General features: G+C 41.3%; 1 protein-coding gene across 2 annotated transcripts in view; it reads left to right on the top strand.

Moving 5' to 3' along the window:
- The first annotated feature begins 361 nt into the window (after nt 1-361).
- Nucleotides 362-19697, top strand: part of LOC146634338 (protein NLRC3-like) — a 31412-nt gene continuing 12076 nt past the window's right edge. The window contains exons 1-6 of one of the 2 annotated variants that reach the window (XM_085350427.1): nt 362-450; nt 945-1043; nt 1114-1212; nt 2911-2989; nt 3151-3337; nt 3466-5266. In XM_085350427.1, the coding sequence (XP_085206553.1) occupies nt 362-450; nt 945-1043; nt 1114-1212; nt 2911-2989; nt 3151-3337; nt 3466-5266 (2354 nt within the window). Of the gene's footprint in view, nt 451-534; nt 637-944; nt 1044-1113; nt 1213-2910; nt 2990-3150; nt 3338-3465; nt 5267-19697 lie in introns of both variants that reach the window. The other variant, XM_085350426.1, reaches the window with a different exon arrangement.

Raw genomic sequence — 19697 nt, 5'->3', positions numbered from 1 at the left:
AAAAGCTGCTTTTAGTTTGTGATCAGAGTCCAGGACTGAGAGCAGCAGCAGAGCTGATGGATGATGAATTACTGGATGGAAGAAGCTTCTCATTAGCAGTGAATCAGTGTGTGTCAGTGAATGCATCGTGTGTGCTTCAGGCTCCATCTAGTGGCCTGATAGCAGAGCAGCTGATGGCAGCTTCCTCTGCCTCACACTGCTGTCTGACTGCATCCAGCTGACACTGAGATGAAGCAGGAAAGAAGCAGCTGATATTTGGACAGCACACATGATGAAAGGAGGATTTCAGCTGATGTGCACATGAATGATTTGTTTCCTCTGCAGGTAGAAAGTGTGTGTGAGCTGATGTGAATTGAGCAGCATGGATCAGTGTGAGGACAGAGAGGAGGGAGTCCCTCCCTCTAAAAGCACTCTGTGTGGGGAACATGAGAGCCAGACCAAAGCTCAGAGGTGAGATGACCATCTCTAACTGTCCATGACTCTTCTCCATGTCACAGCTCAGCACTCACATCACTGCTGCATCATTATTCACAGGAACCAGCCTGGACCTCCACCCAGCTCTGTGTCCTTACAGAGTGACCGGTCTAAACATCTTCCCATTTATTTTAAATCCCAGCCTGCGTCTGCTGCAGAGAGGTGAGCTGTTAGTAACATGAACTCTCTGATTTAAATGATTTGATGTTTCCTGGTTTCTAAAATGCATCTCTGTAGGAGAGCAGTGTCTCAAAGGACACTGCTCTCCTACAGAGATGGACACAAAGGACACACAGGCTCAGCTGTAACTGTCATTTCATCTGGTTTAAGACACATTTGGACACACAGTCGCGTCTCCATCCCGCTTTTATTAATGAACTTCCTGTTGCTTGCAGATGACAGGAACACAAAGTGTTTGTGCCACGTGATGCTGCACGAATTGTTTAAATGTCCATGATTGTTTTTCACAGGAACCAGCCTGGACCTCCACCCAGCTCTGTGTCCAATGAAAGTAACCGAGTCAAAGATGCCCTTAAGAGATTTGAGCAAAGACAGTCAGCTGAGAAAAGGTAAGCTAACACCAATAATATCAGCTGATATGTGATGAGAATTTAACTGAAGATTTACAACTTTTTTCAGGATCCATCAGAGACTCAAACCTGGACCCAGCTCTGTGTCCTTAAAGAGTCACTGGTCTAAAGATGGCTGCATTGATTTTAAAGTCTCTGCTGCAGAGAGGTGAGCTGCTAGTAAGATGAACTCTCTGATTTAAATGATTTGATGTTTCCTGGTTTCTAAAATGCATCTCTGTAGCAGTAGTGTCTCCAAGGACACACAGGCTCAGCTATAACTGTCATTTTATCTGGTTTAAGACACATTATTATTATAGACACACAATTGGCTGTTTTTAACTATTTATTTTAATCACAGGTGTAAATTTCGACCTCACACATCTCGATCCTAAACTATGATAGAAACAGCTGCTAGCAGTGGGTAGTTTGACTTTAGCCTGGTGGCTAAGCTAACGGTAACAAGCGTGCCAGCTGTGCTCTGTGAGGATGAGACGCTGCTCTAGAAAGCAAACAAAGGTTTGTGCAGCTCCTCTTCAGAAAAGTGTTCAGAGAGCATTAGACAAAGGCTCGTCGTGTGAGACAGGAACACAAAGTGTTTGTGCCACGTGATGCTGCAGGATTTGTTAACATGTCCATGATGGTAACATCTCCTCGTCTAACTGCAAACACATGAGCGCTCCTAACGGCAGCTATCACAGCCACACAGGCAGACTGTGTCTCACTGTTGCATTCAGGGACATTTGTTTTCCTGTAAAAAGCTGAACTCTAATCTAAGAGGATGTTACTGACAGGAAACAGCTGCATTATCTGCAGTCTGTGTGATCACAGCTGCTTCAATCATGTTTGTGTCTGCAGAGGTCAGAGGTCACAGTCTGCAGGATCCAGCTGTCCGTCTGTTTGTGTTTGTGTTTCCTGGATAAATATGACCTGAAACATCCTCAGATTGTTACAAAGATTGATTAAAAAGAAAACAATGAAAGAGAAAAGATCCAAATGTTCGACTTGGTCATTTGCTGTTTGAGGACAGTGATGCTCATATCTGTGGGGAAAGTGTGACCTGAGTGGGTTCATGTTTGTCTTTAAAGAACAGAGCTGCTCTGATTCTCTTTGTGTCTGATCTGTTAAACAGTCTGAGAGGTCACACAGAGACCCAGCAGCTAAAGCCTGGATCATACTGGCTGCTGTTACTCCATCAGGACAACACTGAACCACAGTGGTGTGGATGTAGTGGATAAATCCCACCATACTGATGCTCAGAGTTAACCACAGGGAACAAAACCAGATGTTACCTTCAGATTGTGACCTTTGGAGTGGACGATGCAGATTTCAATAGAGAATAAATGTTGTTGTTTTTCAGCTGTGAAGAAAGAATCTAATTTTCTGAACTTAAGAATTTATGATGCTGGAAACAACATGGAGACTATAACACAACATTTCCACTGTGTTCATAGAATGAATGTAAAACTGTCAGACATTCATTAAATATGCAAAATGTCTACAGAAGCATCAGAGGGTCAGACGTGAAGCACTCAGTGATTTTGATCAAATGACTCATCAGTTATTGATCTGTACTACACTGATCTACCACGTTAGTAAAGCTGGTGTTCTGGTGGTGGAGGGAGACTCGGATCATGTTCTGGTTTTGGAGCAGTGATCTGCTGATGGTTCAGTTTGATGAGCTTCTTCAAAATCATCCCTGACATCACCACTGAAAGGACGTCCATGAAAACAGACTGAAAATTACTGATATGTTCACAATCTGAGAGTTTAAAACTTGACAGACTTGATTCAGATGAAGTTATTTGAGCAGAAACTCCTGGATCTTTATCCTGTGTTGATCTAATCCTTCATGGTTCCTCCACAGAGTGGAGCAGCAGAGCTCAGAGGTTCCCAGTGGTCAGTCTGCCCAGCAGCATCAAACACAGCTGGACTCCATATTTATGGTCTGTACATGTACAACAACTACTGTTACATCTGTTCTGTTCACAGTCATCTCCATGCTGCTCTTTGTAGACCAGTGGATCGTCAGTGTGTCCAACATGGATCTGATGTTTGGCTCCATGATTTCAGTCTGATTGGCTCATTCATAAATATTCTGTTCCAGCTGCTGGAGGACAACATCATCACTTTTGTGAAGAACGAGCTGAAGAAGATCCAGAAGGTTCTGAGTCCAGATTACCCAGAATGCTTAGAGAGTCAGAGGAGCAGCAGCAGAGAGGCATTTGTGAAGATCACAGTGGACTTCCTGAGGAGAATGAAGCAGGAGGAGCTGGCTGACCGTCTGCAGAGCAGTAAGAGGATTTATCTAAAGATTTAAGCTGCTGGATAAATGAATATTTTCCAGAGATGGAAGATGGAGCAACATGTTTTAAAGATTAGTTCTTTTTGGAATTGAGTGTTTATTTTTCTTCTCATTCAGAACTTCAAGCTGCAGTTTGTCATTGTAACCTTAAATCCACCCTGAAGAAGAAGTTCCAGTGTGTGTTTGAGGGCATCGCTAAAGCAGGAAACCCAACCCTCCTGAATCAGATCTACACAGAGCTCTACATCACAGAGGGAGGGACTGCAGAGGTCAATGATGAACATGAGGTCAGACAGATTGAAACAGCATCCAGGAAACCAGACAGACCAGAAACAACCATCAGACAAGAAGACATCTTTAAAGCCTCACCTGGAAGAGACGAACCAATCAGAACAGTGCTGACAAAGGGAGTGGCTGGCATTGGGAAAACAGTCTTAACACAGAAATACAGCCTGGACTGGGCTGAAGACAAAGCCAACCAGGACATCCAGTTCATATTTCCATTCACTTTCAGAGAGCTGAATGTGCTGAAAGAGGAAAAGTTCAGCTTGGTGGGACTTGTTCATCACTTCTTTACTGAAACCAAAGAAGCAGGAATCTGCAGCTTTGAAGACTTCCAGGTTGTGTTCATCTTTGATGGTCTGGATGAGTGTCGACTTCCTCTGGACTTCCACAAAACTACAATCCTAACTGACCCTAGAAAGTCCACCTCAGTGGATGTGCTGCTGATAAACCTCATCAGGGGGAAACTGCTTCCCTCTGCTCACCTCTGGATAACCACACGACCTGCAGCAGCCAGTCAGATCCCTCCTGACTGTGTTGGCATGGTGACAGAGGTCAGAGGCTTCACTGACCCACAGAAGGAGGAGTACTTCAGGAAGAGATTCAGAGATGAGGAGCAGGCCAGCAGGATCATCTCCCACATCAAGAAAGCTCGAAGCCTCCACATCATGTGTCACATCCCAGTCTTCTGCTGGATCACTGCTACAGTTCTGGAGGATGTGCTGGAAACCAGAGAGGGAGGACAGCTGCCCAAGACCCTGACTGAGATGTACATCCACTTCCTGGTGGTTCAGGCCAAAGTGAAGAAGGTCAAGTATGATGGAGGAGCTGAGACAGATCCACACTGGAGTCCAGAGAGCAGGAAGATGATGGAGTCTCTGGGAAAACTGGCTTTTGATCAGCTGCAGAAAGGAAACCTGATCTTCTATGAATCAGACCTGACAGAGTGTGGCATCGATATCAGAGCAGCCTCAGTGTACTCAGGAGTGTTCACACAGATCTTTAAAGAGGAGAGAGGACTGTACCAGGACAAGGTGTTCTGCTTCATCCATCTGAGTGTTCAGGAGTTTCTGGCTGCTCTTCATGTCCATCTGACCTTCATCAACTCTGGACTCAATCTGATGGAACAACAACAAACAACCTCCAAGAAATCTAAATTATTTAACAAACTAAAACTTCAATCTCTCCACCAGAGTGCTGTGAACAACGCCTTACGGAGTCCAAATGGACACCTGGACTTGTTCCTCCGCTTCCTCCTGGGTCTTTCACTGCAGACCAATCAGACTCTCCTACGAGGTCTGCTGACACAGACAGGAAGTAGCTCACAGACCAATAAGAAAACAGTCCAGTACATCAAGGAGAAGCTCAGTAAGAATCTGTCTGCAGAGAAAAGCATCAATCTGTTCCACTGTCTGAATGAACTGAATGATCGTTCTCTAGTGGAGGAGATCCAACAGTCCCTGAGATCAGGAAGTCTCTCCACAGATGAACTGTCTCCTGCTCAGTGGTCAGCTCTGGTCTTCATCTTACTGTCATCAGAAGAAGATCTGGATGTGTTTGACCTGAAGAAATACTCTGCTTCAGAGGAGGCTCTTCTGAGGCTGCTGCCAGTGGTCAAAGCCTCCAACAAAGCTCTGTGAGTACATTTGTACTCATGTCTTTACTTTTAACATCCAACTGTGTCAGTAATTTATTTCACCAGGTTTTCTGTCTTTGTATGAATTTGTAAAGTTTTGGGATTTCTCCAATACAACTGTGACCTCTTTGATGCCTCCAGAACTCGAGACGCTGGATTCACCATAAACTCTGATCATCACTGCTGCTGTTATGTTATCAGTCTTTGTTTAAACACTTAGGCTGCATGTGCCTGATGTTGTGATACTTTATCTTCACATGCATGCTCCTAGATACATTTCTACTGCAGGTCTATTTTTAGTCACAAATGTTGGTGAAACACTTGCTTTTACATGCATGGTGGGTCCTGCATTAAAGAAAGCATTTGAATTACTCAGTGAATCCTGGCAGCCAGAGAAACATCCTTAGTTCCACTTTAAACTAAACTCTGCTTCGGTCTTCCACAGTGTGTTTGTTGTTTCTTTGTTGTTGTTGGCCTGCTCTCTGCTCTCACTCCAATCTGGTTGCAGCAGATGTTTGTCCCTCCCTGAACCTGCAGACTTGGGTGCAGCACCTCAGTTCATCTTCAGTCTGAAACCAGCTGTTGTAGCTATATCCCCTCAAGCACACCTTCCCTGGTCATCTCTGCTGTGGTTGCTATAAAATTTAATCTTGATTAAAAAAAAGAACAAAAAAAGTCAGACTTGATGCCATTTGTTGGCAGCATGGTGCCTGTTTGTCTTTGATGATAAACTGCAGCACAGTCTAAAGCAAACCTTCTGACTTTATTGACTTTATGCATGTATATATTCTTCCTGTTCACCTTGGACACACAACAGCTCTCTGTTTGTTGTGATTGGATCTAGAACAGCCAACATATCCTAATCTAGATGATTTCTAAGGTGGTATCTGGGAGGAAAAGTTAAAATCAGCTTGGATGGCCTGTACTGTATGATGGCCTTGGTTGCACCACATTGATAGCCATGCAGGGTGGTTCACTACTTGGGCAAGAAGACCGAGGAGTGAGCCACACTTGGTCAAAGCTTGGCCATTCAAGCTCACTGTTTTCACCTTGTTAGTTGATGATAGTATTTTTTTTACCTGACTTATAGTCATCATTGTCTTCAAATTAACTCACACACTGCTGACTGCTGTAGCTTACCTGGCTGAGCAGGTGACCCATGCACTGAAGGTTAGAGTCGTGACTCCAGGGCCTGGTTTGAGTCTGCCCAAGACCATTTCCTGTGTGTTATTCTCCTCACTTCTCCCTCCCTTCCTGTCTTCTTTGTCCTATACAGTGAAGACAAAAGGCCTCAAGTTGTGAAAACTCTTCCCCTTCATCATCTTCCATCTCTCTCATCTAAAATCTCCGGTATTCTCCGAGTAGAGAATCTTTTTACAATCTTGAATGATAAGGATCCAAGTGGGTAAAGTTATTTATTTGTTGTGTTCCTATTTGCAGCTGGGATAGATTAAGAAAAACTATCGGCTGCCCAAATTACATCCAGTTTAGAAGACAAACATTGAGTGAAGTGTTTGTTTCATCATCCTTCACAACTCATCAACCAGGTGTCACAAACTGCAGCAGGACAGTACAAAGCATGTCATACTGGATGGCTGCAACAACCAGAGTTTTACCTACCTTTGGTATTTCGTGACAGCATGAGCGTAATATTTACTGAACAGAGTCGTCTTCTGTAATCTTTTCAGATTCAGAACACTGTATTTATTTTCAAGGGGCAATTAGGATACTGAGCTTTCCAACCGTACATAAAATACACAAACATCACATTGGGGAAACGGGTCAGGCTAGGTAGCTGGCCGGTCAGCCGCTAGAGCAGCGACCCGGAACTGAACAGCAGAAAATGCACAACATCAGGAAAGATGAGGAGAAAAAAGAACTCCTCCCAGACTGAGCTCCAACAGGGAGATCCGTTTGAGAAAAGACAAAAAAAATGACCTTAGCGCAGAGCACATGAAAACTCTTAATGCGCCATAGAAACACATGACAAGCAACAGGGATGGGTAAAAGGTGAGAGACAGCTGGTGTAGACAGCGCATCCGGGCCTGCAGCATTTGCGCTGGTCCCCTCGACCCACCGTCTGCACCGGGAGGGGATAAGCATGTTTAGGATGGGAAGGAACAGTCTAAACACCGTCTGTTATCAGGGTGAGATTTGTTATATTCAGCTCCAGCCTTGAGACCACAGCTGGCGCCGGTATGTTAGCCGCATGAGATGATGGTGGTTTTCTTTGATGCGAACAACTGCATGTCAATTTCACAGCTGATCTAACAGTCCGTCACTCATCTCTCAATCTCCCGTTGGAGAGTCACGAGCTTCTCCGAGAGGTTATCAGTTTTGCGCTCAAAGAGCAAAGTCTGAGAACTCACGACCGCCATGAGCTTCTTCAAGATCTTATCCGTGCTGCGTTCAATGAGCCCATTTTGAGAAGTCACGACCCGTCCCATTGTTTCAGTCACAGCGGGCAGCCTTGTGGGGGTTTGAACAGCTGATTCTGCTTTCTTTAATCTTCAATAAGCCAGGGCCAAGCCAGCTCAGATCAGCAAGAACCCTTTGCTGCTGTGAATGTCCGTGCTGCTGTATTTCAGGATCAGGCTCTAAATGTACAAATGGATCTGAGAAGATTTCCAATCATGTTTCTACTAGATTTACAGTTTGTTTTCATGTCCTCTGACTCAGAAGGTGGAGCAGGTGGAGCTTACAAGAAGTAAGTGCTGCTATAGAAGAAGAGTTGTGTTTTAATGAAGCTATTTAGTTAACCAATAATTGTATTGCATGCTGGCATTAAAAATGTTTCATTTGACTGATTTAATTGTTTGTTTGTTTTCTTCCAGACTGAGTGGCTGTAACCTCTCAGAGAGAAGCTGTGATGCTCTGTCCTCAGTTCTCAACTCCCAGTCCTCTAGTCTGAAAGAGCTGGACCTGAGTAACAATGACCTGCGGAATTCAGGAGTGAAGCTTCTGTCTGCTGCACTGCAGAGTCCACATTGTACACTGGAAACTGTCAGGTCAGGATCCAAACATATCATTAAATGATATTATTGTACAAACAACCAAGCTTTATAGAATTGGCAGGTGAACTTTTCTTTATCTTTGGATTGCTTAGGAGATTCTTAATTACTGTCTGAAGATTTTTTTACAGTCACATATTTTGTTTTAATGGTCAAACAGAATTATTGTTCAGTTCAATGAGCAGGTAGCTGTGAGATTCATAATAATGAGGTATATTTGTATTAAAGATGACTAAACTTGAACAGTAGCTGTGTGAGTTACTTTGTTTACTCATGTGTGCTGATGTTGTGAGTAATTTAAAGCTGAAGTAAACTTGTAATGAGTTTAATAGAGTTTCTGAAGTAAGTGTACTTGGAGACATTTATGTGTTTACTAAAGTCCAGGAGCAGGAGGCTGTGTGTAGCATAGAGGAACCCAGACCTCAGCTTTGTCTCCTGGGTTTCTGTTGCTGCTGTTACAGTTTCCCCTCATCGTTCCTTCAACAGTCTCCTCACTGTAACAAATCAAAGTGTTACTGTATAGATTCACGTCTGAATGTTGCCATGTGCTATTAAAACTGAAAGCGATGTTTCATACACCCACGTGGTTCAGTCACACAGTAACTGATGGTAAATAATGTTTGTGTTGAGCACATCGTACAGGTCAGCTGCTCCACACAGATCTCAGGTTTACATGCTGGAACAGTTTGTGATCATGAAGGATAAACCTCACTTCCTCTTTGTTTCATACAGATGTGACATGAACAATAACACATTCATGAAATCCTTTTAGGAACACAAACACTATTGTAGCTGGAGAATATATTTGAATGTAGGATAATGTAGGGGATCATAACATGATAACATAACATAATAGTCTAACATAAATGTAAATGCTGTAATTTGATTACTTTAATAAACCATGTAACTTGGATGGATAAGATGCTGGCGTGACCACAGTGCACACGTCTGCTGTTGCTCACAGTGGTCCAAGTGTCCGCTCAGGGAGTTTGTGTGTTCGCTCAGACACATGAAACATTAGAGGGAACATTAGCGGTGACTGGCATGGAAAAGGGGAATGATAAGACTTACTGTAAATATAATTATGTATGTATTGAAAAAGGAACAACTAAAATGTTCCAGCTGAAAAATGAAATCAGTTTCAGTTTATGAGCTCTGTTTGTTTTCTTTACAATTCCAACCTTTTATTTTGAAATGAGCTGCTCGTTCCTGTTTAGAGTTGATGAGGTGATGTGGGTGAGAGGACTCAGGCAGCCTGACAGAGTTGATGTCCAGGTCTTCCCTGCTTGTCCTGATATACATAAACATGAGTATCCTTGCAGGTCAGATCTTATCAGTCACACCTGTTAGTGCAGCTCTCCTCTAGATTGTAGTGCTTGTTAAACTAGGATGATTTTAGGAGCCTGGACCGCAGATCTAAGGGAAGATATGACTTGGAAAGACTAAACCAACCTATTAGAGGTGTTCGCACTAACATAGATAAATACTCAGATTTACACCTTTAGTGTCTCACAAAGGGTTGAAAAGTGAATGTGCACAGAGAGGTTGGTGGTGAGACGGGCACTTCCAGCACTGTAGATGTGATCCAGATCAGTGTTCATGGAAATAATCTGGAGAGCAGGATTCCTTGATGAATGTCACATCTTCTTAAAGTTATAATCCACAGGGAAGACTGTGAAACTGTCGATCTGATATCTAGTCAGCCAATCAGGTGTTTACATGCCCTTCACTGATCTTCAGCCCCACCTTATTATCAGTTTCTCTCTCTTTTACATCTGAATTATCTTCACTTCACATTTCAGTCAGTTCAGATTTCATTAGCACGTTCACTTTAGCATAATCCATTTTAATCCAAACACCTTTCTCTTTATACTCTGTTTGTCAGTCACAGTATATCCAGTACAATCCTCTTTTTCACTGCGTCACACACATTCAGAGATCAGTGTGTCCTGTGTGTGCTCTCATTCACTCACACTCACTCTCATATGGCTGAAGTCTGTTTGTACACAGGCTGTCAGCTGGCCTGAGTTAGGCCTGTCTCTAAAATCATTATTTTATTACTTTTATTCTGATTCATCAAAGCCAAACTCAAACATATTTATATTTACTGATAATGTTCTCATCAATAATTAACAGTCACTACATTCAGATATGAATCATAATTCAGTGTTTAACATATTATCACAGATGGACTGCACAGGAGATCTCCTTTATGAAGAAACTGTGAAAGTTTGTCCAACAGTGGGAAACATTTCAGAGAACATCTCAGAGAATATCTGTGAAGCAGAAACTAAACATAATAATAGAAGAAAAGCCAAATAATGATCCAAATCCTGCTCTGAGACTATCAGACAGTAAAGGCTTCCAAAGACTGCTCACCTCTCAGACTTACTTAAAGATGCTGGTGCTGTCCACAGATCAGCTGACCTGCTGGGTCTCCATGATCAGCTTTGTTTCTTGGAGATAAAGGCTGAAGCCTTTAGAGCTTCAGTTCTCCAGAGCAGCAGGATGTCTGAGGTCCGCAGAAACACAAAAACACAGCAGCTAAAAATAGTTGTTCAAAGAAAACGAGGTGGGAGCTGCTGATTCCTGAGCTTTGATACTGGATTAGCTTCAGTAGTTATTCCAATCACTGCTGTAGGAGCTACATTTAGTCACAGCTGACTGTCTTCTTTGAACAATCACAATGACTACTGTTGTAAAAAACAAGCACACAAAGAACCAATGAGAGTGTAGAACATGATAAAGAGCTCCTGTGATGGTGGCAAAGAAATGAGCAGCAGACGGCCGTCTACATGTTGTAGTGGTTTACAGTCACCAGGGGGCGCCGTCACGGCCACGCAGTCAGTGGGCTGCTCTGCTTGTACTGTTGTTGGTGAAGCTGAAGTGAAAGCGAATGTTAAAACAATGAAAAGTGTCCACTGCAGCCTCCATCTGAGCTTGTCATGTTCTTCTTCTTTGATCCTTCGTGTTTGTGCTGAACACTGCTGTCGCTCTCTTCCCTGTTCCCGCCCACTTTCTAACCAATCAGCATTGGAGCGTGCACAGCGTCGTCCACACTGAGCTTTGTTGTGAGCGCATGGACTCGTCTGCAGAACATTTGTATGGGCTCAAAATGTGGTCATAAATATTTTGTACTTGTAAATCAGGATTTGTATGTGTAAAAAGAATTTGTGTGTGCGTGAAAAAAATGTGTGTGTGTAAAAAAGATTTGTGTGTGTGTGTGTGTGTGTGTGTGTGTGTGTGTGTGTGTGTGTGTAAAAAAAAAAAAAAAAAAAAAAAAAAAAAAAAAAAGATTTGTGTGTGGACTTAGCCAAAAAAAACCCCTGCAAGTTACAAGTACGAATTTTGACCCTATTTTTCTTCCTTTCATCTGATTGGTCAATGTCATGTCAATCACAAATGTAACTATCCAATCAGAGAACAGATGGGTTTGGCTGTCGGAGGGGCACTTTTTTGACCTGACGTTCCCGTCACAAGTGTCTTCTAAGTGAAGCTACCAGGTTCAGGTCCAGCTCTGTTTATCTGGAGCTGCAGTAAATGATCCGTCCTCACAAAGCAACACAGACACCAGATATGCAAACACAGCATCATACAACACAACCAAGAGATCCAAAGAATTATCTCTGCATTTCTGTGGCTGATGCTGCTGGAACGAAGCTGTTTGAAACCTTGTTGTTCTGCACTTTGGGACCTGAAGAGGAACCTGAACCTCTGTGCAGAGGGTTCAACTCTGAGGATTCCTGTTCAGTTTTTTTTATTTCACACGGCAAAACTTGACAACTTTATGATAAATGTACGACTTCAATGTGAAAAATTCATTTTTTCTCTTGTTTGTTTGAAGCTGCTTCCTGTTGGCTTCAGCTGTTTGGAGTTTCCATTTTCTAAACTTCTACATTCTGAACCTTCTTCAGCTCTGAACAGATGATGAAACACTGAATGATTTCAAGCTCACACTTTGTCTAATAAACTTACATCTTTCATTCTTTTTACAGATTGAAGGACTGTGATTTGTCAGAGATCAGCTGTGATTATCTGGCAGCAGCGCTGAAGTCCAACCCCTCGTATCCCAGAGTGCTGGACCTGAGTGGAACCTACAACAACCTGCAGGATTCAGGAGTGAAGCAGCTGTGTGTTCTTCTGGAGAATCCACGATGTCGATTTGAAACTCTGAGGTCAGTCACATGTTTTAGTTGTGCTGAGATGAATATGATGTGAAAGTTGTGCTAACACTGTGGATCAGTAGGCCCACACACCTCTATACAGGAAGTCTGGTTCTACTCTTTGTAGAACTTCTGATCCCTGATCCTCTGAGTCTGACTCAGTAGATAATGCAGAGTTCTGAGCTGATGTGGGTGAGAGGACTCAGGCAGCCTGACAGAGTTGATGTCCAGGTCTTCCCTGCTTGTCCTGATACAAATAAACATGAGTATCCTTGCAGGTCAGATCTTATCAGTCACACCTGTTAGTGCAGCTCTCCTCTAGATTGTAGTGCTTATAAAACTAGGATGATTTTAGGAGCCTGGACCGCAGATCTAAGGGAAGATATGACTTGGAAAGACTAAACCAACCTATTAGAGGTGTTCGCACTAACATAGATAAATACTCAGATTTACACCTTTAGTGTCTCACAAAGGGTTGAAAAGTGAATGTGCACAGAGAGGTTGGTGGTGAGATGGGCACTTCCAGCACTGTAGATGTGATCCAGCTCAGTGTTCATGGAAATAATCCGGAGAGCAGGATTCCTTGATGAATGTTACATCTTCTTAAAGTTATAATCCACAGGGAAAACTGTGAAACTGTCGATCTGATATCTAGTCAACCAATCAGGTGTTTACATGCCCTTCACTGATCTCCAGCCCCACCTTATTATCTTTTTCTCTGTCTTTTACATCTGAATTATCTTCACTTCACATTTCAGTCAGTTCAGATTTCATTAGCACGTTCACTTTAGCATAATCCATTTTAATCCAAACACCTTTCTCTTTAAACTCTGTTTGTCAGTCACAGTATATCCAGTACAATCCTCTTTTTCACTGCGTCACACACATTCAGAGATCAGAGTGTCCTGTGTGTGCTCTCATTCACTCACACTCACTCTCATATGGCTGAAGTCTGTTTGTACACAGGCTAATCTGGGACTCTTCAACATTTGACCCTAGAAATAAAGAAGCTTCTTGGATGAGAGGTGAAAGGCGAAACGTCTTCAAGAAACTTAAAGAAGTCCAGATGCCTTTTTTTCTAAGCTCTTTAGATGACTGCGAACCTTCACAAACACCTCATCAGTGGGACTCTCAGAGCTACCAGCCCTTTGCTACAATCACAAAGCTCTTCATTGAAATCAATGATATCAAAGCTGGAATCAAGCTATAGCCATATACACTGGTAAAGACTTCTTATCTCGAAATAATATACTGAAGTGGCAATGCAGAAATTGAAAATAGGCGGACGTGCTACCTATGCTATTAGTAGAATGGACATTGGCCTGCTGGCTAAGGAAGGCCCTGTCTCACATAGAGGTGAGAGAGGCCCCCCTCGAAGCCCCCTCTTTTATCGGGGCTTACTTAGGGTCATATCGGGGACCCCACAGTTGGAAGTCTTTTTTTTTCTTTTCCTTTTTTTTTCTTTGTCAAAATAAATCTTATTTCTGTAGCTGTTGTTTTATACAGCGTTAATGTTAATATTAATGTTTGCTTATGTATGTTTAGGGAGTGGTCTGATGGTACATGTCGTTGTTACATTAATAATATTCAAATAGTAAGGGTATGCTTAAAGATAAGGTAAAAATCATATCATATAATGTAAATGGCCTGTCGAATCCAATTAAATTAAAATTAAACGTAATAAAATTTTAACTAAAATGAAGAAAGAACAAGTACAAATAGTGTATCTACAGGAAACCCATCTAGACTGTAAGGAGCATGAAAAACTGAAAAGAATGGGTTATACAACAGTTTTCTCCTCTTCCTATAAAACTGGACGAAGGAGAGGAGTGGATATGCACCCCCTGGAAGCGATATTTATTTCTTTAAGAAAATTATAGATGTGATGGTAACAGAGACAGTAGGTTTCCTAATTTGCGGAGGAGATTTAAATATACATCTACAACCAAAGCTAGATATTTCCAATAGAAAAGCACAGAATACTAAAACATTAATTAAGAATATAAATACATTGATGAAGGAGGTGGGACTAATTGATATATGGAGAGACTTGCATCCCTACCAAAGGGATTATACTTATTTTTCCTCACCGCACTTGTTCTACACAAGAATAGATTATTTCATAACTTTTGGGAAAAATAAAGATAAAATAAACACTTGTGCAATTGGAGTAATAGAGTTAAGCGATCATGCACCAGTATACCTGTCTGTTGATTTAAACGTGCAACCAAAACTCAATAATTGGAAATTAAATTCAAGCTTACTGAATGATCCTCACTTTAAAGGACAAATTAAGAAAGAGATTCACTTCTATATGGAAACTAATGACAATGGTGAGGTGTTTCCTCCTATACTGTGGGATGCCTTAAAAGCTGTCCTGAGAGGGAAAATTATAGCAATATCCTCTTATAAGAAAAAGATGAGAAATAAGAAATTAGAAGAGCTACAAAATAAGAATTAGAGAAAAGGCATGAAAGAAAAACATCTCAGGATATATTGGAGGAAATTAGGAAAACAAGAAATGAAATAAATGATTTGACCACATATGAAATTATAAAAAAATTAATGTTTCTTAAACAAAGGTATTATGAGGGAGGATCAAAAGCAATGAATGTATTAGCCTGGAAACTAAAAAAGAAAATAGCAGATAATACAGTTCACAAAATTAAACATTGTGAGATTATTCTGTTATCATGTTACCTTATATATGTAATCAAAGTAGTTGAATTATGATACTGCTGTAGATCATATTATACCCTTTAATATAGAGTGTGTGATCAGTATGTAGTTTTAGTTTGCATTATACTTCTGACTTAAAAGAGTGTGAAAATCATTAGATCTATTGGATTGACCTGTATTACTTGACACTGTTGAATGTGTTACACTGTTTCTTGACATTTCATGCTGCTGAATCATGAAGAGAATGTTGGGTGCAGAGGACCTTGTGCCGATACTAGAAGAGACAGACCACATTCCATACCCCCACCTTACAGAGAGCAGAAAGACAGGGAGCCGAGGTCATAACTTAGGCGCCGTAACAGAGAAAGAATGTGAATGTTTAGGCTTTTACGACTAGGTGGGGGTCGCCAGAAGCTATAAGAGGCTGTGAAACCCGTCACCATTTTGAGACATGCTGTGACCCTCTGCAGGCATCTCTCCCGTCCGGACGTTCTTATGCTCTTAAGTGTTTAATTGTATGGAAATAAATGATTGTTGATTGAGCATTTATACACCGAGTATTGTCCTTCCTTCAGCCCAAAGATTAAAAGAATTGGGAGATTTTCAACAACATCCAGTGACAAAACTAATAAAAAAATAAACCAATAGAAGTTCAGAGTGCATTTGAAACATTTTATAAGACTCTGTATGCTAATAACACAGAGAGTAGTATAGTTGAAATTAACAGTTTTTTAGATTCTCTTGATTTACCATTACTGAATGAAGAACAGAATAAAACTTTGATTGAAGATATAACAGAAAAGGAACTAAGAATAGCAATAAGTAAAGTTAAAATAAATAAATCTCCAGGATCAGATGGATATACGGCAGAATGGTACAAGGAGCTAAAAGAAGAATTAATACCAGTGATGCTTCTAACAATGAATTGGATCCTAAAGAAGGCTCAAGTACCTTCTAGCTGCAAAGAAGCAATTATCTCTGCCATCCCAAAAGAAAACAAGGATAAATTAGAATGTGCGTCATATAGACCAATATCTGTTCTTAACCCTTTAAGACCTACCATAGAACCAAGTCCGCCAGAGCTTATATTTTTACATGCTGTGGAGCCATTTTTGGGAGCATTTCAAGTTGCTATACATCAATACAACCATTATAGCCCAAACTTTAATAATATGTCTGCATTAGGTGCATAGTCATTACATAAATTGCAAAAATGTGCAATAAACTACAAAAAAATTGAAAATCGTTTTTGTTTTTTTAACATATATTTCTTGTTAGAGAAATTTAAGAGGCTTATCCCTCAAAACTGTAAATACAAAAAAGTTGCACAAACTAGTTTCCCACCACAGGAAATTTATTTTAAGTGTCTTCATAGTTTTATTTTTGAAATACACCAATTTTTATATACTGCAGGAAAAACGGAAATAAATATTATAGTGCAAATTTGCAAAATAACAGCATATGCATCAAAATAAACTATTTCCAGCAGTGCAATATGAGTCTTAAGCATCCCAGAAACGACACAGAAAGTCATGAAGTCAAACATAACTTTTAAAAACACAAGTATAAGCTCATGAGGCCACGATGGTAAAAAAAACTACATTTCCGCAAAATGACGTCACTTCCGGTTTCGGGCAGGTCATGCGGTCATGTGATAGTTCGCGCTGATGGACGTAGGAAGTGTTACAAACAGCTGATCGGATCGGCGAAGCGTGTTTCTGGAATATCATGTTTTTGTTGCTGCAAGTGATTTTTATGCAGTTTTTGCAAAGCTATATGTGGAAGGAAACTGTGACGTAGGACAAGCTGATGGCATAAGATGTAAGTACAACTCCTCCAGTTTCATATGCAAAAAAAATGATTGCGCTAGCTTACGTGGTTGCAGAGCTACCGGGATTTAAAAATAGTTACGCAAAACAGAGCGTGCCCGCTCCGATCGGCTGTAAAGGGTTAATACAGATTACAAGCTGTTTACATCTATCATGGCCCGACGATTAGAAAAGTTCTTACCTAATCTAATTCATAATGATCAAGCAGGTTTTATTCGAGAGCGCCAAATACAAGATAATGTACGACGGACATTACAAATTATTAATCATATTCAAAAGAATAAAATAGAAGCAATGGTAATCAGTATCCATGCAGAAAAATCATTCGATTCAGTTAATTGGAACTTTCTTTACCGAGTCTTGCATACATTTGGCTTTCACGAAAATATAATTAAGACAATACAGGCACTTTATGATAACCCTACGGCAAGGATTAAAATTAATGGCTACCTATCAAATAGTATTAAGCTCACCATTATTATTTGCGTTATATCTGGAACCATTGGCTCAATATATAAGACAAAATAAAGAAGTAGAAGGTATTAATATCCATGAAAAGGAGCATAAATTAGCCTGCTATGCAGATGATATTTTAATATTTTTGGGTCAACCATCAAACTCTTTACCTAAATTAATGCAATCATTTGAATACTTTGGTCGACTATCTGGATATAGGGTTAATATGAGTAAAACACAATTGCTTAAGTACAACTATATTCCATCAGAAGAAATTGTCACTTGGTGTTCGCTCACTCTGTGGTAGAGTATCACTTCCTGTTCCTGCTCAAACACACTGGTGTTTCTGAGTAGCTTATTTGCTTAGCAATTTAATTAACAACTTTTAAATACATTCTTCTTTCATAGTATAATCTTCACGTGCTTCATCCGAAGCACACTTTCTGTGTACTCACTACCTAATTTATAGCCAAAGTATTCACTCACTGTCTCTGTAGTGTCTCGCTAGCTTAGCTTAGCTCGTAGCCGACTCATTAGCACCATGGCTACTTCACCTGTCCCTCCTGCACTTTCTTGCTCATTGTGTCAGATGTTTACTTTCTCCTCGGCCTCCTTTAGCAGTAATGATATCTGTAACAAATGTAGCATATTTGCAGCGCTGGAGGCCAGGATTACTGAATTGGAGACTCGGCTTCGCACCCTTCATTCACCCGTAGCTAGCCAGGCCCCTGTAGCTGGTGCAGGCGAAGATAGCGTAGGCCCCGCTAGCTGTTCCCCAGCAGATCCCAAGCAGCTGGGGAAAGAGGGAGGCTGGGTCACAGTGAGGAGGAAGCATAGTCCTAAACAGAAGCCCCAGGTACACCACCAACCCGTTCATGTGTCTAACCGTTTTTCCCCACTCGGCGACACACCCGCCGGGGGTCAAACTCTGGTAATTGGCGATTCTGTTCTCAGACATGTGAAGCTAGAGACACCGGCAACCATAGTCAATTGTCTTCCAGGGGCCAGAGCAGGCGACATTGAAGGAAATTTAAAACTGCTGGCAAAGGGTAAACGTAAAATCAGTAATGACACCCGGTTACGCCAATCGGAGGTCACTAAAATCAATATTGAATCGGTGTGCAACTTTGCCAAAACAATGTTGGACTCTGTAGTTTTCTCTGGTCCCCTCCCCAATCAGACCAGGAGCGACATGTTTAGCCGCATGTTCTCCTTAAATTGCTGGCTGTCTGAGTGGTGTCCCAGAAACGATGTGGGCTTCATAGATAATTGGCAAACCTTCTGGAGGACACCTGGTCTTGTTAGGAGAGACGGCATCCATCCCACTTTGGATGGAGCAGCTCTCATTTCTAGAAATATGGACAAATTTATTAAACCCCCCAAAATATGACTATCCAGAGTTGGGACCAGGAAGCAGAGTTGCAGTCTTACACGCCTCTCTGCAGCTTCTCTCCTCCTGCTACACCCCCAAAAACCCATCTCCATAGAGACTGTGTCAGCTTCCAAAAAGACAAAAAACAAACTAAAAACCAGCAACAAACAACTTAAACATAAACAATTAAGAAGAAAGAACAATACAGTATCCACATCTGAACCAAAGAGTAAAACGGTGAAATGTGGATTATTAAATATTAGGTCTCTCTCCTCCAAGTCTCTGTTAGTACATGACTTAATAATTGATCAACAAATTGATTTATTCTGCCTTACAGAAACCAGGTTGCAGCAGGATGATTATGTTAGTTTAAATGAATCAACACCCCCGAGTCATTCTAACTACCAGACATCTCGAAGCACAGGCCAAGGGGGAGGTGTGGCAGCAATTTTTCACACCAGCCTATTAATTAATGAAAGACCAAGTGATAGGTTTTGTATTGTTGATTGTCATTTATGCTTAGAAACATTTACTCATATATGCTTAGAAGTGTATAATCAATTGTAGATTGAAAGAATGTCTCATCCTAAAGAGGTCTGTATTAACTCTGTGTAGCATAAAGAGGGGGGTGCGTACATTCCTCTACACAGAGTGTCCTGGCATAGATCACACTCCCTAGGAGAGTTTATCTTTTCTTGTTGATTTATGGTATAGCAAGCACACGTATATCTGTTTAAGTATAAGAGCCTTTTGTTAGATGGACTTAGACGTCCTGGCACTAGCTTTAGGGAGTCTTCACAGGGTCACATCTTGACCTCACACAGATCTCTTACACACACACACACACACACACACACACACACACACACATACACACACACACACACACCCACATACACAGGCAAGGTACTCTTTGTGTGT

This window comes from Diplotaxodon limnothrissa, linkage group LG3 (genome assembly GCF_057381915.1).
Source record: "Diplotaxodon limnothrissa isolate DT_005_m linkage group LG3, D_limnothrissa_male_GT1.1, whole genome shotgun sequence".
NCBI classification, from domain to species: domain Eukaryota; kingdom Metazoa; phylum Chordata; class Actinopteri; order Cichliformes; family Cichlidae; genus Diplotaxodon; species Diplotaxodon limnothrissa.
The sequence above is the reverse complement of the archived record's forward strand: the minus strand, read 5'-3'. Positions and strand labels throughout refer to the sequence as shown.